At 41.2% G+C, this 24,851-nt stretch overlaps 1 protein-coding gene across 1 annotated transcript in view; it reads left to right on the forward strand.

Annotated features, from left to right (window-relative positions):
• The window catches only part of NELL1 (neural EGFL like 1), a 292,319-nt gene that overhangs the window by 120,434 nt on the left and 147,034 nt on the right, over positions 1 to 24,851 (forward strand). Inside the window, exon 13 of the mRNA XM_062576297.1 lies at positions 22,309 to 22,434. Within this exon, the coding sequence (XP_062432281.1) occupies positions 22,309 to 22,434 (126 nt within the window). The remainder of the gene's footprint in view (positions 1 to 22,308; positions 22,435 to 24,851) is intronic.

Raw genomic sequence — 24,851 nt, forward strand, 5'->3', positions numbered from 1 at the left:
TGAACTAGTTAGGCAGTATAAAACCCTTTTGATGTGCTTTCAGAAGCTGTTACTTCCCCTCAGAGATCACAGGTGGTGCATCTCTTTGAGCCCTGGTTTTGAGGCACTGTGGCGACACTTTTAAACAGATGGGCTGGTTTTAAAACCAGCTTTTAAAAATAGCCTTTATGAGCTGCGTTGATAGGTTAGACTTTCGGATATCAGGAAAGAGTTAAGGACTGATTTCTTAAGCCAATACACAGTTATGTGTACATGATTGCTTTTTCTTTCCCTCAAAGATGGAAGAAGTCAGCCTAGTTTCTTCTTGAATTGTGTGAGTGGCTATGTACACTTGGGCTGTTCTTGGTGGTTTTCTTTAGAGCCAGGCTTCTGCCGTTGTGGCCATTGCTGTCTTCAGTGTTGGGGCAAGTAAGGATGTGGCTGAAGTGGTGAGGAAGGGGAAGGGATTGATATGGGCACGTTCCTCCTCCTGCTGTTGTCGCGATCCTTCACCATGCTTGTCTTCTTTTTTGTGTGCCTCCCTGGGAGAAGCTATTTAAGACTTTGTCATGTGCTAGTGTGTTCACTGTTACTTCAGCTTCTGTTGAGGAGTTGGGATCTCCCCTGCTCAGTTGTTTGTTCCCTCACTACAGGACAGATGCATGATATGAAGGTAGGCACCACAGCTCGCAGGAATAGCAGAGTTTCCTAGCGGATGCCTCCAGTTGATGCTTTCAGTCTGAGCAGAATGTCATGGTCATCTACTGGTGGAGCCCACTTAAGTGTGGACTCATTCAGCCATCACCAAATGCTTGTAGGTCTAAGTTCCTCATCTAGTCTGCACCCAAGCGCGTGCCTCCTACAGGGAATTACAGAACGCTTTTGCACTAATACTGCTGTTACATCTTGCAAGACTGAAGTGGCCTGTGATACTGTTTCTGTACTCAGTGGCAATCCAAGTGACAGCTTTCTTGTTCATTGTGGTTGTGACTACTGCGGATGTGTTGATCACACCATCATCTTCTGTTCCCATGCCTTTTTTTAAAAAAACTGGAACACGTTGATGTCCAGGATACCAGTAAGCTGGTAGCAGAGAACCAGATAACTTTGGACTAGACTGTGGACTCTAGAGCTTTACTGGTATTGTAAAGTGCACTGTAGTAGATATTTGTCCAGGTACAATGGTGACATGGGTAGATATAAACTGACCAGATGGAAAAAGCTGACCTGGAGAGCTTGCTGCTTTGTGGTGGGGAGTGTGGCTTTGCTCCGTAGACTTGCCATGGAAGACCTGATGTCTTTGCCCCTTTCTCTCCTTTTGACTTATACAGACAAAACTGCTTAGAGTTATCCCCACTGGAAGGAATAGAATTATATCTGTGTTAAAGCATTACCAAGATCAGAAGCGTGTTTTCTGCAGTTTATGGCTACTTCATAAGCCCAGCAGTGAGAGACACTATTGTTTTAAGCCATAATACATGTTTCTTCGTATGGTACATCAGCTTGCATTAATAGCTATTGTCAAACCAATTCCTTTATGCCTTCAAGATGTTTGGGCTTGTTATGTAGAATGCAAGGCATCAATGATCACTGTTTATTTATACGGACACTGGATAAAATGACACATTAAAGGTAGACTGTAAAATTGCAGCACTGCAAAAATATAACCATTGAGATTTGTACAAAAAAATAACATTTTTCCCATCAGAGTGAGCAGTAGGAAAACTGAAAACAAAACAAAACCCTCAAAAAAACAGGAGAGGTGATTGGGGGATGCTGTGAGTAGAGGATTTTGTGTTTCAGGGTAGTAATAAGTTGGCTATACCTAAGGGAAATGCAGCAAGGAGTATGATTCATTTTGGGCACTTCAGAAACGAGCCATTCATTTGTAGATATTTGAGAAAGCTATTATTAGATATTTTATTATTTATTATATCAATAATATGGCTAATTAATAAACGATACCAGAACAAGTTAATTTTACTAACACAGAATAGACTTTAGTATATGAGTAATATTTCCCTGGATGTGCTCTTAGTATTTATCAGCCAAGTCTTAAAACTCCATGTGATTGAATAAAGATGAATGATTTTGAATTTTTATCTGCTTGTGTCAGCTCTTATCTTTTCTTACTGAAATTGTGGTATTTGATGTTCCTTAAATTATATGCCTCTGCCTAGGATGCCAGAATAGAGACTTTGGGGTTTTAAAGTGTGAATGGATGCTTGTATTCAAGCTGAACCCAGTTCGTATGTGGAGCATAGCTATTCCTATATCTGTCTGGGGGATTGAGGATTGTTTTAATTCATATATATATATATATATATGTGTGTGTGTGTATGAATATGTGTGTGTGTACACACACAGTTTTTTAAATGGTACAGATGTCAGCCATCTCCACAGGCTTTTTGTCGATTGAAGGTTTGGCCTGTGGTCATTCTAATGCACCTCATGAGCTGAGTCTTGTCCTTGAATCGGAAAGAACGTTGTCCTTGGATAATATGTCTCCTTATATTTCTAGTCATAACAGGTTTTTGGGGAATCATCAGATAGCGAGGATTTAGTACCTAACTGGAAAACAGCAAGAAGATTTGTATACCGTAGAATTTGTGCAAATTATATGCTTATGAAATTATAATTAAAAGAACTTTACATCAGCCTTCCTGTGGTTGCGAAATCTTTAACCACTGTGTAAACTTCAAAAATAAACAAACAGTGATTTCACTATTTTTATACCATTCACTTCCTTCATGTTATCTCTAAAACTGTTTTAACTCTAAATAGAGTATATTTTGGGGCTAATTTTCCAAGGTCTAAGCAGCATATGAGATTATTCTTTCAAAATCTTTATGAAGATTCAGAAGCAGAGCTCAGAGCACATGACAAGGCAAATGGCACATGCAATTATATAATTTAAAATTAATAAATAGAAAGCTATTCAGAAAGGACTGTAAAAATGATAAAGCAGTTGTACAAACTGATTTATGAGGCAAGGCTAGAAGTTAAATACTTATAGTTTGGTGGAAGGGATAGAAGGAATGTTACTATCTTCAAGTATGTGCAGGAAGAAGCAGTCAGAGGGAGGCCTTTTCTTGAACTCAAGATTGTGGATTAGACAGAAGATATGAGTTAGGGCTGCCAAGATAATGATAAAGTAGAACTAAAGATGGAAGTTGTGAAGACTGCTGAAAACCTGGAAGGTAAAAAGAAACTGATTGTTAGGAAGAAATTTCTATATATTCAGTTTTGCTAGATCATGGAATTGATCACATCTATTGTGTGAATTAATCATTTCACTTAGATTTGGATTGGTAAAAGCACTGCAGAAGGACAAGAAACTTCTTCACTGGAAAAAGGTGGATGAGTTTAAAATTAAAATTTTTTTTATCTTGAATATCAATATTTTATGAGAAAGCAGCGTGTGCTCTGTGTACAAATCTTGTTACTGTGCATTACTGTTATTTCCTTGTAATTTATTATACCTAGGAATATTGTTGCAGTCTAGATACTAGTCACACCTTTCCTTTGATTTAATGTAATTTCAAGTGAAATGTCTGAAAAAGGCTGGCAGTTTTATTAAATGATGTTTTATGACTGAATTATGTTTCAATACATCACTTACCTTAATGAAAAACAGTGCCTAACTAATTAAAATTATAGTTATCAGCTATAAAAATTGTATTGTTAGTATCATCCTTTTAAGACTTAAGTAGAGCAGTGACTTAATTATTGACTTTGCTTTCCCATCTGAAATGGATTTCTTCACTGTGAAGTACTTAAATACCAAACATGGTGATACACTTGGTTAGACTACTTTTTCACAAGTGAAGGGGAATAAATTTCTTAAGATAGTATACAAAAAATAGGAGAGTTTGCTTAGAAGCACTACTTTAATTTGAAAATACAAAATCTTATTAAATAAAAAATAGATCAAAAAAAAGAGCGTATATGTTAGGTGAGTTCAGTTTTTATTTTCTCTAACTCTAACCCTCTGCTTGGTATGCATAATTACAGCACTTTGCTATACTGAGCCTACATCCAGTATCATGTTTTGTCTGGATTACAGCTGCAGAACTTCTTTCACTAAATAGTTTGGCCTTGGCTTTGTGAGCAGGCATTGAACATAATAAACTAAGCCCAGGAAAATGCCACAGTCACTTTTTTTTTCCCTGTACAGTATCTTTCTTTCATGCACAGTGTTGTATGTGTTTTTCTATATTCTGTGTTTTATCCCACTAATCAGAGGCACAACTGTATGTCCCAGGTAGGTAAGTAAAATTAAAAATCTTATATGCAAATGCCAGGGCAACTGGTAGTTAAAAGCTGATAAAGTTATTTAAACCTAATCACTGTGGTTATGTAGAACATGAGACAAGAATGTGTTTCAGGTTCTCCATAGGGATATTTAGGATCTGGGAGAGAGAAAACAAAACTGTAAGAGACAAGGTTGTGTTGTGTGGGAAACCAGAGGTAAGGGAATCATTCATTATGAAAAGATGCTAAGGATGAAACATAATCTTCATGTAGGAAGAAGTAAAGTAAAGCCGATACACTTGTAGAGGAAATATACTACAAACTACAGGACAGAAGATGAACTATAGCTATGTAGAATATGGGAACCTGGAAGAGGAGATGGATATATGGACTTAAGTATAAAACTAGTGCTAAGTGCTTGCATATATAGGATAATCCAAATTCAGTGTCTGGATCAGTATATTCAGCTAGGAAGAAAAAAGGTGAAAGGGTTATTTGCAGCCTTTTATTTTCATTTACACTCAATTATTTTCATACGAGTTTGTCTGAAATTTCGTGTCTTTTCTACAGAAAGTCACGTCACTTAAGTGTCCATGATATTGCTTCTGAAGTTGTTCTCTCTCTGCACTTTCACAGCAGAACGAGCCATTATAATTATGGTTTTAAGGAGGAGAAACATCCTTGGATCATGATACAAAGGCTTCGATCACTGTAGAAATGGAATGTTTCACATTCATCTCCTCTCTGTTGTGCAGCCATCTGGGTCTTGTCTCACAGTGCACCACGGGTAGCTTTAGTCTGTTCTCTTTGTGCCCTAACTCCTGTGTACTCCTTGGTCTTGTTATCCTGATGTCTGGACTCCTGTTCACCTCCATCTCCAACCTTAAGTTTTCTTACTTTTTTCTTTTTTTGTCTTTCTAAACATTAAGATAAATTTTCTTTCTCTGTTACCATTGTTATTGTGAACTGATTTTTGAGAAGTTCTCTCTGCTTTTCCTCTCAGGGCACAATTAAGGATGAAATAAAGAGAGTGGCTTCTGCTTTCTATCCTCTTTACCCTAGTTGTAAAAGGACTGGTATTCCTGTTGTGAGTAGTAAGAGGAGATTTTTATAATCTATTTATTTGTCTTGGCCTTCATAGAGACTTTTTTATGCAGCTCTGCAGGGTTGCATGTGTGTTAGAGCATATGTTCTTTAGTCCTGTGCATGCCTTTCTGCTCAGTTTTTGGTAGATGCTTATGAATCAACCAGCTGTCAGTACATTTACCCTTTTGCCCCATCACTAAAAGCTCATTGCAGGCGTAGGTTCTACTGTAAACTAGTTGACAAGACAGGTTTTATGACAGCCCTTAGGCTGGCAATAGCCAGCCTCACAAAAACACAGGCAGCTGAGAAGCAGCCTAGACGTTCAAAGGATGCTCAGGATAGTGACACGTGAACAAAGCACAGATGGTGGCACCGTGTATGTTAATCCAGAAGATCGCCAAGGTAGAAGGCAAGGTGATTGCTGAAAACCCTTGTGTCCGGGTCTCGTGGACCGAGTAACAATTTGCAGCAGGCAGGCCTGTTGGTAAACAAAGTGCTGCCGCTTTCAGCTAGCTCTCTTCTCCATCTTGGCAGCTACAGATTGGTATTCTCTTTTACGCACTGATTTAGACGTGTTGATTTTGGTGGACATAGGCTTTGTATTCCCTGAACTTTTTTCAAAAACAAAAATCAGAAAACTGCATTAAAAAACCCCAACAACTTAGAGATACTTTAAAGCAAGGGTCTTTTACTCTTGTGACTCCTATGTGAGACACCTTTACCTTGACAGGCATCCCCTTTTCTGTTTTTGGAAGTCTCTGGCTGTCTCATAGTTATGCTGTCTCTTTCATGCTTTTTGTTTTTGTTTTAATAGCTTGCTTACAACTGTTGCAGAACTGAAAATGAAATCAGGCTAGGATATTTCTTCTTAATAGAGATCATGAAAATGCTTTTTGGATATATATAGAAATCTCCACCCTCCTAGTACCAGTCTAAGCTCACACTGTTTTCATAACAGTTCTCTCCAGGGACAAAAAACATGAAGCTTTCATCAACAGCAATTTAAGAGTTACAATTTTGCCTTTACAAAAAATTTCCTGTAGCTTCAAAAATTGAGAGACAGAGCTAGCTTAGGGAACAGAGCACAGTGTTTGGAACTAGGAATTGATGGTTCAATTCTTTTATTCTTTTTTATCCTCCTTATTCAATGTGAGGCCTTTGTAGACTACTCACCCCTTCTGCAGTGTCTATATTTGTATATATGTATATACACACACATTCATGCATATATATGTACACACACTTTAAAAAATCTTTAACACATCCATGAGTTGAGAAGATTTATCAGGATTTTTTTGTTTGTTTGTTTAGTACTCTAAGTTGGTTTAAAGCCTGTTGAAGGCATCAAAGCCTACCAAAGTCTGACTTTCTCTCAGCTTCAGCAAGTGTTAGCTCAGCCTGCTGTGTGATTCTGCCACAGTGCTGCTGGACAGTCCTGTGTTTCACAGAGAATTTCCGTGGGTTTTAATGGAACTGCGTATAATTGGCAAAGGTCTGTCTTGCTTGCTCGGGGTAGAATTGGGCCTGATTTCTGATAAATCGCTCTGAATGTACATAATGGTACTGGTAATAAGATAGTAATTTGGTACCATGATTGACACTGTAATGCTGCCTCTGTTCCAGATCTCCACTCGCAAAAGTCAGGATGCTGCATACTAGAAATTAAAATCCTCTTGTGGAAGTGTCTTGGAAAGCTTACGTGCAACAAGGCTGTTTTCAGGAGAGGACATGCCTGTTCAAGGACTTTGTTAAAACGTCAGCCAAACAACATCTGTGCTGGCAGTTAGCTTTCGCTGCCAGCGAGGGCTGGCTGCGCATCTCTTGGGTTCCTTTCTTCCTGCTTTTTCCTGCTGGCTCCTATGGGATGTATGAGTCTGTGTGAATGAATTCCTCTGCAGCTGATACTGATGAAGGAAACATGGGTAAAGACATCATTTGCTGACTCCCTGTGATCACATTGGATATAGTTATTCAGGTCCAGTGTTATTAGATATGAAGTAGCAAGGATTTGAGTATCCCAGTTTCGTGTTTCTTACTGCAGCTAAACTTTGACTATGTTATCAAAGGGAGAGGTGTTAAATCACTAGCTCAGCTTCATAGCCAAAAGCAAAGCAATTAAAATAAATTTCATACTAAGCATTGAGGCAGGAATTAGGGTTGCAGGTGAAGAAAATTTTTATGATTTTCTATTGGAATTTTTTTTTTCCTTTTACTGTTCTCATGTTTAGCTTACCTCAGGTTATGCCTAAGGAATGCAGTGTTGATATAATCTCAATAGAAATGCCTCTTTCAGTAACTGGTGTTATAAATCACACCTGATTACCATATTCACTAGAATGAGAAACACATCTTGCATTTCTCAGTTATGGCAATTAAGGTTATGTTTATAGGGGAAAATTATTTGTAATATCTAAAATCAAGGGATTTTATTCTGTTGGTGCTTGTTTTATATTTTGATAGATTAAATTTAAGAAGACACAAACAATAAGACTAGATTGTGTAATAAGGACATAGAACAAAGGTGTTTAGCATGGTTTAAGGGGATGCTAAGAAAGGAACTGTGTCACAGTGATCTGTAATTTTCTTAGCTGAATGAGATATTTGGCTTTTGCCTGCTGTGGAACCTGATTAACAAGGCATATTCTGGATCCATGGAAATTAAATCAGTAAATCCTCTGTCACGTTAAATCACCTGGTCTGGCTCTTGCAGCATGGAAGTGGCATGGTTCGCAACATAACAATGGTGAAGTTCGGTGTTTCTACATGGGTTTTATTTTTCAGCAAAGTTGTATAGAGGAAGACGTGATGGAAAGATGTGAGCAACGAGCGGTTTGAAAAGACCTCAAAAGCGAGCTTAGGAAAAAGCAAATTGTCCTGTGAAAGTCGTAAATAGGGAAGATAGGGTACAGTGAGTGTTTACCAACATGCGGCAGTATATTTTTCGTTACCTGCATGCTGATTTGTGCTGTGCAAATAGTCATTGAGTGAAAAATTACTTCAGTATGAAAATGGTAAAGTATTAATGTTGTATGAATTTTTGCAATTAAAATATCATGTGTCTCATTTATTATAACAATATCTATTAGAAGTGGTTATAGAATACAATACCAGTGTTTCTCCAGGGACTACAGGTATTTTTAGACACAGTAAAGACAAAAAAAAAAATCACAGTTTTCATCAGCATTTAATTTTTCAGAGAGATACAGTGTCCTTCAAAATGCCACAGTAAAAGGTTGCCGTGGGCACAGGGATTCTAGATCAATTATATGGGTAGCCTTCTGCAATTTATCATTTGAAGATAGCATCTGTGTGGATTTGAAAGAGTAAGTCAGTCAATATCACAGGACACAGATAGAAGGAGACAAACTGGGTAAGAGTATTAGAGATAAAAATAGAGCAGCAAAGCAAAAATTGTGGGGGATGGTGTAAGACCAGTGCTGATGCAGCTAGGTATTTAATGTAATTGCTCTGAGTATAGGAGCAAGAGGAAATTGTTCATTTTTGGTACACTAATCCATTGTTCACTCTTAGCCATTAGTAAAATCAGATAGAAGGGATTGGAAAAGTAAGGTATTAGCTGAATGAAAATGGGTATAATTATTTTAGTGTATCGTATTGCTCAGCTAATGTAGGCGAATGTTACAGTAAACAGCAGTGTTTCCCACCCCCCCCCCCCCCCAGCATCCACTAGAGTACCTAAGAATGTTTGGAAGGATTAAAAAGTAACAAAAAATGAGGAGGTGAATCTAATACAGAAATCTGACACTGCTTCTCCAACACATCTATTTCGTCAGTACTTACTAAGATCCAAAAGATGCCTCTTTCACAAGTAAAATCAAAGCAAGCAGGGCTTTGGGGAGTACATTTATGTAATCGGTAAACGAGAGGCAGTCTGTCTAGGCAACAGAGCTATTTTTGTAAGAATGAGGTGATCATACTCTTTTGTTTTTTAATGGGCTGTGATATATTTGGGAGCAGTTGTACAGTAACCTTTTATTTGACGTAGACTTATGTAATCATAACTCTTAGAGCCAAGCATGAAGTAGTTAGATTTAGAATAAAATCTCATGCGTTAAGAGCCTGCAAAGAAAAATGAGTAGAAGAGTGGTACTAAATACAGAAGGAGAGTAGTCCAGATAGATTTATTATATATAATCTTCTCCTATCCATGCAATAATTTGTTGAGGTTTCTGTCATGTGTTCTGGCCAGGAAAAAGCAGTTAACTCCCTGTGTGTCCCAAACAGGAAAATTGTCTTTGCACTGATGAGCACCATTTATATAATTGAATAGACTTTATAGGCTCTTACCATTTTTTGCTGATCTGTTTGGATTCAGTGGACGAGTATGGAGCAGATCAGAACCCTGTCATCACATTCAGGGGTTTAGCAAGGAAATAATGGAGAACAACAACTCCTAATTGCTGATTCCAAACTTTTAAGCTCTCATTTGACTACATGTGTTGCCGTCGCAACAATACCCAGAGTTAGGGTGAGGTCAGGAGCCCGCAACCCCGCCCGCCCCTGGGCCACACCACACTGACTCCCTAGGGAGGATGCGGCAAATGGCGTTTATTGCGTCGTTATAATTCTTTATATACGCGCTCGCACTGTCTTTTCCTGTCTTAGCCCTGCCTCGTCGGGACGTCACATCCCGTGATCTTCCGCAGCGCCCCGTGTCGCCTACCACAAGTCCCCCTCTCCATGCTACAATACAGTCGTTGTTTCTTGAATCATCAGGAGACGTTGATACCCAGAGTGAGGACACCGTAACTCATTAATTGTACGCCGCAAGCTGCGTACACATGCGGCAAAGCCAGGGATGCCAGTGCTGTAAGCGGGCTGCAGCCTTGTAATTCTCAAGCCAGTGTGAAAGCCCTAAAGCAAAGCTAAGCGTGCATAGCAACTCCCAATCCTTGTGAACTCGGCATCATTCTCTTTCCCGCGACGCTGCTCTCATGATATCAGCCGGTCACAAGAACGTATTTCCTCCTTACGGAACCTGCAAAAGACACTTGAGAACTAAGGTGAGTATTATTGATGGACATCAGGACGTATCCACCGCGCTGGTACCCAGCGTATTGCCTCTCCCTTGCGGATCGCCGCGTATCCTCTTCCTCCTGTTATAAAGGTCCAACCATCCTCCCAGACCCCTGACTCAGGATCTCGAACCCTGACTGGAGGGCCGTCTTCCACCGCTGCTTTGGCCCAATGTTTGTCGACCAGAGCATTTCGATTTTCCCCGCGCACAAAATGATTCAGGCCAAATAGTGCGCGAGCTAAAAGGTTGGCCTGGAGGGGTAAGGGGACACGCTTCCCACCTATGCCCAATCCGTCCCCCTCCCCAAGCGCCCGTAAGCGTTGCTTCAGAACTTGATGGGTACGTTCGACTATGGCCTGACCTTGGCTGTTATATGGAATTCCCTGTTTTAATTGGATGCCCCATTTGTTGGCCCACTCCCGGGAACTATGAGCAACAAATGCGGCTCCATTGTCTGTTTTGATGACCTCAGGAAGTCCCAAGACAGCGATTGTTGTTTCCCAATGAGATTGTGCGGCTTTGGCGGTTGCTTTACGGTGACAGGTAGCCACAAGGTACGTGCTGGCCGTATCAATGGTGACGGCAAGCCACGCTTGCGGTTGGAAGGGCGCATGCCAGGTAAAGTCAGTTTGCCAGATCTGGTTAGGCTGTAGACCTCGAGGGTTAACTCCCGCCCCCCACAAAGGGCTATGTTGACAGTATGGGCAGGTGGCTACCACTGCTCTTGCGTCTGAGATGGAAATGTTGCACGATTTGGCTAGTCCACGTGCACCTATGTGAAAGTGGTCATGGAGTGCGCGTGCGTCCTGAAGGGTGTACACCCGCGTCGCGGCTTGGTCTGCCACTGCGTTACCCCTTTGGTAGTATCCAGGGACATTGGTATGGCTCTTTACATGTAATATGGACACAGTACTTCCGCGATCCTGTAGATGGTTCTCAAGCATACAGGCAATATCCGTGCCCGCCCAGCCGGGCGTGGCCATGGAGGCCAGGAGCTTAAAGAAAACATAGAATCTGTGACAATGTTTACATGGCCCTCATACGGTAAGTCGAGAGCCAGGCACACGGCTTTTGCCTCCAAAAATTGTACTGATTGAGCGGTATCCTGGGCAGAAACAGACTGCCATTCACCCTTGTCTTGCCATGCTACTACTGCTCGGCCCGTTTGTGACGAGGCGTCTGTAAAGACTGTCAGGCCTGGTTGAGGTCGCGTCAGTACTCGGACTGACGCGGATGGGTGAATAATGCGCAAGTGAGTCCAACCTTGGAGCGTTGGCCCACATCGTATCTTCCCAGGGTATCCTTCTAAAGCTAGCACTATTTTTTTTTTTTTTTTTTTTTTTTTGGTTGCATAATTACTCCTCCCAGCACTGGGTTTTATACGGGAGCCAGAGAGTGGAGGGTTCGGTACCGAACATACGCAGAGCGGCCGTCCGCATCTTTGTTATCATGGCCGCTAGCACACTAGAGTGGGGCACAAATGCACTATGCATTTGCGAGGAAAAGTTACTCCGGACGGCACATTCTGGGCATGCTCCAAGACATGCTTTATGGTTGCCCCTATCGACGCTCCTTTTGGCGCCGTGAGCAGTGCGCTCTTAGTCTGCTCATTGCCCTGCTGACGAATACACTCCAGCATAACTGCGTTCTTGGCCTCCCCCGGCAAGGTTGCTGCCGATTCTAGGGAGGCCTGCAAACGGTTGCAAAAATCGGCAAAATTCTCCGTTAATCCTTGCTTCACCTGTGTCCATGGTTCGGGGGGTTTCACATAACGCTGCAGATCATTGAATGCTTCACGGGCTGCCCGCGCTGTGGCGTTCAATTCTGCAGTCCGTAGACCGGCCGCTTGCTGTTGGGCGGTTAGCCCTGCATCAGACCCTTTCAGGCGCCCCAAAGTGGAGTGCCTGAGGGGGCTCTGCGGATCTTGTGTCGCCTGTATCAACGTTTGATGTAGCCTACTCGCCCACTGCTCTTTCCACAGGACATTCTCAGTCGGTGTTAAAATCATCTGCGCTAATTGGCAACAGTCCGCCGGGGTGGCCGGGCCTGCACCCAACAGGTTATCAAGCATTGCCTGCGTGAGCGGGTGATTCAGGCCGTGTTCTGCCTTTGTTTTAATCAATTGTGTAATCACTTTAGCATCCCAAGGCCGCCACTCCATCCCCGCTGCGGTTATAGTCACAGGGAACACCTGTACCGCTGCTCCCGGGCGGACGGCCAAACCAGATAGCAACACATCTTTAGCAACAAGGTCCCAATTGGGCAGCTGGATTGTGTCACTGCTTCGCTTCCCACCCCCTTGCTGCACTATACGTTTCTGCCTCCCAACTTCTTCCTCCAATCGTTGCAGCACCTCGAGCACCTTGCGCAAGTCTGAGCTAAGTTCTGAGTGGCCTTGACTGTCTGGGTTGTCTTGACTACCACCTCTCCCCACGTCCTGTTGTTCTTTCCATTCTCCTTCACCCCCCGCCCTCGTTGTGCCCACATCTTGTCGCTCAGACGAGTGCGCAGCCGCTGATGGACCGCGCATACGCTGCAACTGCTCCGTTAATTTCTGCATGTCTGCATCAGCTTCTGTCCTGCTCCTCTCTCCCCCCAGGGCTCCCTCGGCTCCCCAATTAGATTTAATCAAGCATCCCGGCAACCAGTCGTCAGCAGGCACCACCGGACGCCTGTCGACGGGAGCCGATGGAAGCGAGGCATCTGCCTCACTCTCAGGCTCTTCCCGGACAGGAGGCAATCCTCCCTCGCCCGGAGTGTAATGGGCGGCTCGCAACTCCTCCCAAGGATAACCAGGAGGTGTAGGATTACGCGTTTGCGGCGCTGCAGCCGACATGGGCTGCACCGGCAGAACTTGCGGCTCCAATGGGGACAAATGGTCCTCATCGGCGCTGTCAGCTGCTCGCGTCACCAATTTGGATACCCCCGGCGAGTTCGAGGGGTCCCCCGTTTGGGTGCCCCGCGGCTGTGAGTCATACAGCAAGCCCCGTGCTGCCTGCCAAGCCTCCTGCTCCTCCCGCGCTCCGCGAAGCAGGGTAAGCACGACACCCCAAGCCTTAAGGTCTTTTCCCGAGTGGCCGGACATAGTCCGCTCTGCTAACACCTCGGAGCACCGAGGCCAATTTGATGAGATAAGAATGTCAGCAGGACGCTGCACAGCACCCTCCTGGATTAGGCGTTCAACACACGCCGAAATTGCGCTTGACTTCACAGAAGTTCCCCATTCCTTCGCGCACATTTGAATTACCTTAATCACTGCTTCCATCGTCTGTCTGGCGCCACCCCCGTCGCCCCGGCGACCACCCTCACCCTATCACGTCGGGGTCTCCACTTTGTTGCCGTCGCAACAATACCCAGAGTTAGGGTGAGGTCAGGAGCCCGCAACCCCGCCCGCCCCTGGGCCACACCACACTGACTCCCTAGGGAGGATGCGGCAAATGGCGTTTATTGCGTCGTTATAATTCTTTATATACGCGCTCGCACTGTCTTTTCCTGTCTTAGCCCTGCCTCGTCGGGACGTCACATCCCGTGATCTTCCGCAGCGCCCCGTGTCGCCTACCACATACATGCATGCTGTGCTGACAGAATGGGATGACATTGTTGGCAATTTACAAAGTTTGGTTTGTCAAACCATCTTTGGTGGTAAGAATTTGTTCAAGATAGCCTTTATTTATTTATTTATTTTCCTTTTTTAAGTATCTTTTCCTCAATGGCTAGGAGATTCCCCCAAAATCTCCTGCTTTAGGCAAAGGTCTATAGGATGTCTATGGAGGAGTCTCCTTATTTTTCACCTTTTGCAGGATAGAAAGAACCAGTAGCTTTTCCTGTTTTTGCTACTGTTCCATTTCTGATGAACTGTCAAAAAGGTTACCCTATGTTGAAGTTGAGCAACGTTTTCTTTGCTTTTCTTCATTGACATATGTCACTATGCCCTTGCAATCACCTGTCATTTTTATAAGGCTGAGCCTAGTGACTCCAGCCTCTTATCACATTCATAGGAGTTTTTATTTATTCTAGAATTAGCATTTGGAGTGAAGCTTTAAGAAAAAGCCTGCTATTTCGAAGGAAGACTAAAACATACAAATATGACTATTTTGTAACTTTGAATATGTATGGTTGAGGAATGAAAGAATATATAATGTGAACTACTACAGAGCATATCATTTCTTAAGAGAGACAGGAGGCAGGTTTTGGCTATTTTTAAAGGGAAGTATGCTATGAAAGAACAACAGGCTAATACTATCATGGGGCATACAGCCACATGGGCATATTTCTATTTACATTTTTATAAAGGAAGTGTTCAAAATTGCATCATACTTGGATTGCATGCTTTTTCTGAGTTTATTTTCTGTAGGTCTAGCTCTTGCCTGTTAGTGTCCTTGGCAATGCAGTCAAGAGTATTGCTCTGACTATGGATGGAGACAGGCAAAGATGATAGAGCTCCCTACTGCTTCATTACGTAGCTCCATTCTCTAGTGCTACAGTGGTAGTTTTGTATCCTGTCAGATCCCATCTGTACTCTTAACCAAGGAGAGAACAGCTTTTCCACCAACTTTGCTCCTGCAAAGTTCTGGGGAAGCAGCAGCTGCTGCAGGGCCAGAACCAGGTTATTTGGGATTCATTGCCTTTTAGCTGAAGATGTTTTATTAGAGTTAGAATCAGTGACATCTCACTCTTTCCTCTTCAGAGTGCTTCATACAGCTCAAGAGGACATGCAAAAGTGTTCTTTGCATTTCTCTGATTAAGAGGCTAATAGACAGTCGTAAGTAAGTCGTTTCCCTGAAATACAGAATTCTTTCTTGAGGTAGGTGGTAGTATTTCTGAATATGTTGAAGCACCTGGGTAGAACCTTTCTGCTTGCTGTGATGTCCATGTGAGGACATTGTGAATGTTTATCTGAATCCATGAATCCACTTTGCAGCGTGTCCTCGAAGTCGCTGATGTGCTTTGATCGAGTCAGAGGCTAGAGAGCAGGAGTGCTGGCACCACGCAGCAGCCTGGGCGAATGTTCTGAACCCTCACCGGCCCCAGAACTGGAAGAAGTAGCGTGCTGCTTACACAGCTCCTCATAGCCCACTTAGCGCAAGAGCCAATTAACCAGCAGCTTTGAGGAGAAGTCTTTACGCCCACTGAGGCGCACCACTGAGTAGCCCATGGTACTGTCCTGTGTTCTAAATCCAGATAGCAGTATATTTTCAAAGGATAATTGGAAAAAAAAATAAAAGGCTGAATAATCCCAGATAAAAACAATCTGGATTTCAGTTAAATTCTAAACATCAGAGCAGCTGCTATTATTTTCAGCATATACAAGAAGATTCTTGACTTGTTTTTGCCAGTTGCTTTGGCATGTTGGAGCAAATGACTGAGCCACTGCCGTTAGCCAAAACCTATTCCCCTCAAATGTTTTATTCTGCTTTTCTGTGATTATTTTTAATCTGTGTTTTCTAAGCTGCATTATCATATGTGAATTCTGACTGCATATTTTTAAAAATAACTTATTTGTAACTGTCAGAGATGTCTTATGAATAAGTTATCAACCATCCCTAAGAGCTATAGCTGCAAACATTTGAAAAATATTTATAAGACTATGAACGTTTTCTATTAATGTATTTATCAAATGATTGCAGTCATTCATATAGGGTTAGAAAGATAGCTCTTTTCTGTTCAAAAAACCCCCAACACATTACTTGAATTTTCCTCGGTGCTGACACTCCAGTGGCAGCCTTATAACTGATTTAAATTGTATTTTACAAAAAGTCCAATTTAAATAAACTGTTCCTATCCTAAGAGGTCTCAAGGATCTTAAGGACCCTCCCCCAAGCTAACCACATTGACATTTAATAATACATCTTAAATTACCAGCATAATGATGGAAAGGGCAAGGGGGAGCAGAATTACAAATTTTCAGTCTGGTTTAAAGCGGAGCAGAGTTTAATAGAAACATAAAAGGAAAATCTTCTAACTAGAGGGGCATTACATAGCCTGGACAGGAAGCTTAAAGAGTGGGGTGCTGACTTTGGTGCCAGAATTGTGGTATAACCATAAGATAAGATAAGATGGAGTAATGATTTGCAGACAGATGCAAGCGTTAAGCAGAATGGAAAAGAAGAGCTCATCTTGTGCCTAGGCAATACTCTAAAGACTGAAGCTGAATTTCACCAGAGCGGATTTTAGGAAGCAACCACTGTCCAGAATGACTGCTATCTGCGCTGTTTACTAGCGTAGTCAAGAAAATAGGTAGCAAAGGCTCACCAAAATTGTGATTTTTGTTTGAGAATGACCAGTCACTTTCATGAGTGTGACAGGTAAAAGAATTTAAGCCCAACAGTACTGAAATAAAGAGGAAGGCTACAGCTCCACTTCCATTTTCTCTTGTCCTCTGAAATACCTTACATTAGTTTAGGTCTGCTCTGCATGAGAAAGTCTGATTGTTCATGTGTGACTTGCATTTGTGTGTATTTTTTATATTTAGTTGTTTATTTAATCTGATATTTATGCAGTTATAATCCCTAGAGGGGCAGTCAAATTGATAGTTGATTTGGAATATTGATATTCTTGGGCTGACGGTAAAGTAGCTATATCAGCGTGAAGTACTTTTACACTGTGCCCAGAGGAAGACGCTGCACCATTTTAACGAAACTCTAAAAATCAAAGTGATAGTACTTTCTAATATTACTATATTGATAGTTATTATATTGGTTACAGATTCCCTGGTGGTGCTACAGCAGTCCTAATTTATCAAGGTGTTTTTAGCTATTTATTTACTTACGATATTAAAGTTTCTTAGCCTTGTTGAAAGGGAGATTATTGTTCGGTTCGTCTGTCTTTGTTTAGTTTTGTTTTTCTGCCCTGCACTTGGCAGCAGCTCCGTTCCTCCGAGTCAGAGGAGTGGTGAGGGGTGCGTGTATTTGCGCTGCTGTCCTGCCTCGGAGGAGCTGAACTGCTATCAACATGTCCAAGCTGGTAAACATTTTTAAAGCTAGCCTAAACACTTGCAGCCGGTAATTAGTCTTTTTTACTCCTGCAAGCGGAGGAAGCTGAGCCATTGCCATCTTGCAGTGAACTGCTGACCACTGCTGTCTAATGCTTTATGGCTCCCTGAAAGCCTTTTGCTGAGGGTTGCATTCCACAATTTGAGAAGCCAACCCTGTGCTAAAGGAAGCAGGTATGGGGCATGTTAGAAGGATGTGGAAGAGCGCCTATAACGAGGAGGAAAAAAGACGAGCAGAGCTGAAGCCAAGTGAATCTGGCAGTAGAAAGGACAGAATCAGGAAAATTTGGAAGATAAGTAAAGATAATGAAGAATGAGCTGCTAAGTCAGTGGAGCGAAAATAGTGCACATTCATTTTTGCATAAGCATAGGGTGGCTGAAATTTTAGTACCTTTTTTATGCCTCACTGCTGTTGTGCTTCACTGTCTTAAAAACTTTACTTATATGATTCCATCAGCTTGTGAACATATCTTAAAATCTGGTTAGATTTAAATAAAAACACAGGTAGATTTTTACATAAAAAAAAAAATCCAGATTATTTAAACCAGTGTTTAATGTAGCTCAAGCATTGTGTTAACTTGAATAAGGAGAGATTGGGAAAAACAAAATTCTTTTCACACCATTCCCCTCAACCACACAGAGAGAAATTGGTGTTGTTTTCTGGTAAGGAGTCCTGAATTAGAGATCAGAGCTTTGCGGAAAGCTGTCTCTGCTTTTCTATCTTTGCCTCCTTACAGCATGCTTGCAAATTATAATTAATTTTGGTAAAATGTGATTCCCCAAGCCAAAAGCAAGTAATTGGAAGAGAGTTGTGAGTGGAGTAATTGATTCTGATACTTAGCAGGTTTCCAAAAATAGATCAGTTACTGGTGTTCTGGAACACTTCGTAGTTCATTTTGTTTTGTTTTGATTTGAATGTGTTATTGTCCTTCAGTAGCTAAATTATGAAGCCCCAGACAATGGGTGACAATATTGCTAATGTCCAAGTGGATTATTTTCAGATGCATGCCCATTGGTGCTCTGCATTTTCACCCCTAAAGAGTGCCTGGTTTCCAGATGGCTTACTTGTGTTATTACAGGACTAGTAGAATTAAAAATCATAGGTCCATTTCACCTTTTGGATAAATGATCATAAGTCAAGTGGTTTGTAAAGTTTATAAAGTACGTTTGCAGATGCAACCCAATGGCTAGCACACCCAGTGGCCATGGTTTTTTTTTGTTTTTGTTTTTTTTTCCCTTGCATAAAGCTGTTCTTTTATGGCCAGAGATTACCTGAACCTTTTATTTGATGTATTAATTTTTCTTGTTTGCTGCCTTCTGGATGCAGCCATTATTTAACTTTTTCTGTGCTTTCTTTGTCTTTACTTTCTTTGTCTTTCCTTCTCTTGTCCAGAGTGTGCAGTGGCAAATGTCTGTCTTGTATTTGGTAGTTTATTGAGCCCATTACATTAAATACAATTAATAAAAAGCATTTACACTCAGTTAATTAGATTTTTTCAATAGAAATAACTTTCTTTTCCCTTTGGATGCCCTGTTTTCCCTCAAATCTTGATATAGATGTCAGAGAGAGGCAATACCGTTGCATATCAAAGTATAACATAATTTGTATTTTCTTTTCCATATCTTTTTTTTTTTTTTTTTTTTTCTACTGGGAATAGTTGGTTTTAGATGACAGGGGGGAAAAAAAAGTCGGGTGCTGAGGAGATAGCTCCACTGAGATTAATATTTTTGTTATCTTTTGTACCAATATTGGCAGAAATAGTAAGTAATACTTGTAGATTTCCCTTTAAGTTCATGAACCCGATTTAGAACTGTAAAGAGTATGATGATACCTGATCAGGTATAGGATAAGCAAGTAAATAGGGAGAGCTCTGTATAGATTATCAACCTTGTGTAGATGACTTAAGAAACACTTGAACCCAGTAGGTTAGCATTCCCTTACCAAAGCACCCCACCCCACCCAGTAATGTAATGATCCTTACTGCAAAGCTGAAGCCCAAATGTCCTTGTTGTTGCAAAAATCTAGCTTATGTAGATGGAAGCTGGTGATATGTGAATGATCATTATGCTGTGTCAAGTCTCATTTTAAAGACCATAAGTATACCTTTTTAGAAGAAAAACAAACTACTTCACCAGTCTAGAGAGAAACATTAATCATGTATTTTTATCACCTCAGAAGACCACTAGAAGATGAGCTCTAATATTTCAAATGCGACAAGCAATCTATACACATGAATCACAATTTGAGTTCCATTACAACTGAGCTGATATATACCGCTATGTGCTTTATGGATTTTACTCTAACAATATTAAATAAAAACCCAAAGCTTTTTGTCATGAATGCCTAACCTTTTACAAGAGTTTCTAGAACTATGGGCCAGAAAAACAGCTTTATCATTGTCCTACAGCTTTAGTAAGAAAATACCGTTGCTGGTTTTTGACCTCTCAGTATTATTTTCTGTAAAGGAAGTGCATGTATTAGCACAAGGCTAATATTGCGCAGGTAATAGAAAATGTAAGATACTGTGTATGGAAAATGCTTAGAGAAAGATTGAGAAAAGGCCTAAATAAATGAGCAAAGTTTGGAGAGAGATCTTTTGTTCCTTCTGATTCCTTTGTTAGGTCCAGTCTTTCTCTTCCTGTACTCAAGGACTTCTGCTGCAGCCCAGAGTGAGTTGTTCTCGGTTCTCTCATTTATAGTCAAGTCATCCCTTCAAGTCCTTAACCTCCTTATGAGAAATTCAGCCACAGAGGTATTTTCCTATAGGTTGTGAATTTCCTTTTTATCCTTGGAAATTTTCCTATTTTGTGTTACAGTACTGTGGGCTTTGCTTGCAATGAATAAGAATTCAAGTTCTTCACCTCTGAGATTTTTAATCCTCTCACTTCCTTTTTTGGGGAAAAAAGAGAAGATTGTTGTCCAGTGAATTCAGTGAAGAAGCTAGAGATAGAGGGCAATACGTCAGGTTAATTTTCAGGTGAATTGGTTGCTGGTTTGACATTCTTGCTTTCTTTTCAGACATCTTTCTGTTCCCTTTCCTTTTATGCCAGAAAATTATTAGATATGCAAGAGCAAAACTCCTCAAAGCTATGCACCAAAAGGCTATTAAAAAGAGGCTGCAAGCAGAACGGTGTGAACACACGTCAACACCTGAGTGTTTCCCAAGTGGCTCTGGCACTCAGTGGTGTGATAACAAGACATGTGGGAGGATTTTGATTTTTCTTGGCTTCTGTCTTTCGTATATTGATGCTTCTGACTTTTTAAAATTCATTTCGTCAAGTGGCACTGCAACAGAAACAACAGAAAATTGGGAACGAGCTAGTTCAAGGTGTTTGCGGTAGTATACAAAGTCTTTTGCCTCGAGGCCATCATTTCTAATTCAGCCCAAGCTGTAGCAGTCAAAAAATCACTGCCATCTGACAGCTATTTGGTAGCCGACATGAAACGATTTAACTAGTTGCTCCTACTGGACGGATATCCGTAGTATAGAAAGAGCGAGCGGAGCTGGTGTGTGTTTCGCTTTCGGAGACTGGGAAACGCAGGCGTATCTCAACCGGAGCTACTTGTTCGGGGAGGTTGAACGGGAAACCTCAGCTGCTGATAGCCCTGAATCGAGGCAGCTCGGTCCTCGCGCGGTCAGGCCCCGCGCGTCTCGGGGGAAATTCCCAGCTGGCAGGGAGCAGCCGTGGTTATGGTGCTAACCCATCCTGGCGTTTTAGCTGCGCCTCCGCAAGCGTCGCGTGGCCACGGAGGGGAGAGAGCACAGCGCGGTCCCTGCGAGTGGCAGCTTAGCTGTGGGGGGACCGGTCTGCACCTGACCGGCTGAGACACTCCTCAGCAGTGTTGCCGGTTAATAGCTTTCTTGAGCGTGAGCAATCAATAACAAGGCGAATGTAACAGGAATAAAGTTTGATTCTTTTTTTCCTTTGCTTGGACGTACATAATGCTAGAAAATCTTCTGAAAACCATGAGTTGCTCTATGTAAAATCAGCGCTACGGAGTGGAACGTCTCTCTGAATCAGAAAAAAATAAAATGAATGCTTCTGTATAATTTCTTCTTTTGGGAGGAAGGAAGGGGGAAGAATTTTACAGTTTACAGTATGTTAGAGCTTTGTGATATTTAAACAGGCAAGTAAATGGTAGTTTTGATTTCTTCTTCAGAAAACTCTAATTTTGAATTTTAGACTTGCAGCAACAATAGAGATCGCTCAGCAAATATATATAGGACCAAGTTGCTAGCTCTCCTAAGTTACATTTTTCTTTTCATTGTGATGGCATAAAGCAAGCTCAAAATAGATTTAGGCAACTGTCTGAATCTTCTTCTTAGGCAGGATGTGGAAGTGGCGTAGTGACACAATTGTACCTTTTTCATTTACTTTTGCAGCACAAGTGTGTTTCAGGGACAAGGCGTTAGCAGAGTGCTTGAGTAAACCTGGAGGGCTGGAATACTTACTGATCAATACTGCTGTTGAACCTGCTACGTTTTCAGGACAAAGATTGCTATGCCCTATCTGCCCAGTGCGACTCTTAATTGATACCGTGTTGTGCAGAGTTACTACATCTTCGTGTTTTATTTTCCCTATGAGACAGAATTAGTGTTGCGTAGCATTGCATATTTTTGATGTGACGTTCTATATTTAAAAACTCTTTTTTATCAGTTTTTGACTTCTAAAAGTTATCATGAAAAAACAAATATACATGTTGGTTTTCCAGAGTTAGAAAAAATTGGGATTTTGTAAAGAACAGTGGAAGGAACACATTCTTGTGTTGCAGGTGTTTTTAGTCCATTTTAAGGAAAATTTTTTGACCAAATTTGCCTTGTTCTTTAATGCTCGGATTAAGCCAGGTTGCTTTTGGAGTTATAAATGGAATTTCTCATCTCTTATTCCAGCCTTATGTCACATTACACATTTAACTCTGAGCCTGACTGGGCCTTTTGCTGGTTTTTCTTCCCTGCAGATATTGATGAGTGCGCTGCCAAGATGCATTATTGTCACGCCAATACCGTGTGTGTTAACCTGCCTGGATCCTATCGTTGTGACTGTGTCATGGGATATGTCCGTGTGGATGATTTCTCGTGTACAGGTGAGCTCTTAAGTACATAGCAATAGTGCTACTGAATTCTGTGTTATGTATATTATCTTTTAATTAACCCCTGAGCCAAAGCAAAAGCCACATTCTAGTTGTCCATGTGCTGCCATAAAATTTAGACACGAGCACAGTAGATAAATATGCTATAAGGGGCTGCATTTTGAATTAGATTGAGGGTGGCGCAGGAAGGCTGATGAATGCATGTGCCCAAGTGCCCTTGCCAGCCAGGACACAGTCTCTTATTTTCCCGCAACTGTCTTGCATGTGAGGGGCAAACAAGATCATGTCCAGTTTCCAGCCCTGCTGTACCCATCTTCTCACTTCACAGCTCTGCTAATGTCTCTACATGGGAGTATGGCTCATCTCGGCCTTTGGATCTGCTTGATTTTAGCAAGGTCATGAAAAAGGTTCCCATTTTTAGTGAAAATAAATAATGGCTTATTATCTATAGTTCGAAGCTGGTCAGTGGTTTGAAATACCGGAAATGATCCAGGAGGAGAAGCTTGGTGGACAGAGCTGAAAAGTGAAAGAGAAACTGAAAATGTTCCAAGTTCCTCAAAGCATTTGTTGTCTCATGGTACGGAAATGATTATTGTTAACGCTGAGAATTGATGTCTTCAGGACTGTGGCACACATTCATTAGAAATGAGAACAAGTGCAATAACATTAGACAATAAATCCATTTTTTTTTAATACCTATCAGCAAAATGAGCTCTAAAAAGTCTTGAAGGAAAGTAGGTATTTCTCATTTCCATGCACAGGTTTTTAAGGAACCTTCCCCAGCAATCTCTGGGAAAAACGTGATAAGTTCCTGAAATGCTCTGCTCAGCTATACCTAAGTTGATAACACCTTTCAATCACATCCCTCCGAAAAGGCTGATCTCAGGATTATTTTGATGGTACACCTGTCTGGCAGAGGAGGGACATATCAGACAGGTTTACTGAAATAGAAATAAGGGAGATGGACACAATACCAGGTTTATAATTTTTTTGGGTGAGCTATTCTCTCAAGTGGAAGGATGGCCAAGGAGTGTTGAATATGAGAATGATTTCCAGCCTGGAATAATTACATTTTAATACCCACATTCATGATGAAGCATGTCCTGTAGCTAGGGTTAGCTAGTTTATAAAAACTTCAGGAAAGTTCTGGTCATCTCTTGAGAGAGGCTCATACGAAATAGCTCTCAGGGAACTGGTTTATATTTTGTGTATGTATTCTTTATTTCTAAGTAATTTCTGTATCTTTTAGGGAAATTTTACAGTTTTTCTTGATCTTTTACAATCTGCTAGGTCAGAAAAGTTTCAAACCTTTAATTTTATTCTAAATACATGCGCTGTGTATGCTAGCTGCTTTTACAGTGATGGGAAAAACATTTTTGATAATCTGACACTTGTTTTCCATATATACACTACTAATTCCCTAATGTTCCTTTCCTTCGAGCAAGACAGTGTCATTAGGCATGCAAATGGTTTAGAAAGCAGGGTATTTGTGATTTATAGCAAAAGTGTGAAGTAATAAGACAGGTGCTTGACAGTAATGGGTGAACATTCATTTAACGTGCATGCACGGAAAAACAACAAAAAAGAAAACAGAAGCTGTATAAGAAAGAAATAATGGAATGAGTGAGAAATATTTCTGCAGTTTTTATTATCTTGCTAAAATGACTTCTCTTTCAACATCACAGTTAAAAGGCATAGCAAGTGTTTAACATACTCGAGAAACTTGGTTTATTGCCTGTTTTATCTAGAAATAATAGTATATTACAAAAAGAAATATTCAGGTACTTGTGCAATGGGAGACCTAATCCTGCTTGTGCGCTCTGCGTTATGTTTACAGAAACTTCTCCTCTCATGGATTAAAAAAAAAAAAAAAAAAAGTGCTTAAGGCTCTGCATGTGCTTTATACGACTAACCTATAGGCAGAGTTACTTCCTTCCAGAGTAGGAAGCATCATGCCTTGGTCATGAGTCTTGTTCAGTGAGGTCCAAGCTGTCCTCAACTCAGGTGGAAGCAGTGGAACAGAGTCGGTGTCACTGGGCAGGCGGCTGCTTGGTGACCCCAGTGCTCTGGCCGCTTTGGAAAGGCGGAAAGCGGTGATCCGTGGAAGTCATAAGTCAGAAACATGTTATTGAATTGCATAAGCTTTTTATGATTTTAAAAAAGAAACTGAATTGAATATTGAAATGCTAGGTCATGCTGAACTGAACAAAATGAAATATATATTCTGAATATTGCTGGATTTTATTCAGCTGCCTGTATTTTCTCTCCTCTCCCATGTCTAAACTAATTTGTACTGTTTTGCAGTTGATAAAACTTCTTTTTTTTTTCCAAAACATCTTTTGGATAATGTTTCCTAGTTCTGGTCATGAGAACTGTGGAAGAGTGCATAGAAATTGTAGTCACAGAAAGAG

This window comes from Rhea pennata, chromosome 5, assembly GCF_028389875.1.
Source record: "Rhea pennata isolate bPtePen1 chromosome 5, bPtePen1.pri, whole genome shotgun sequence".
NCBI lineage: Eukaryota > Metazoa > Chordata > Aves > Rheiformes > Rheidae > Rhea > Rhea pennata.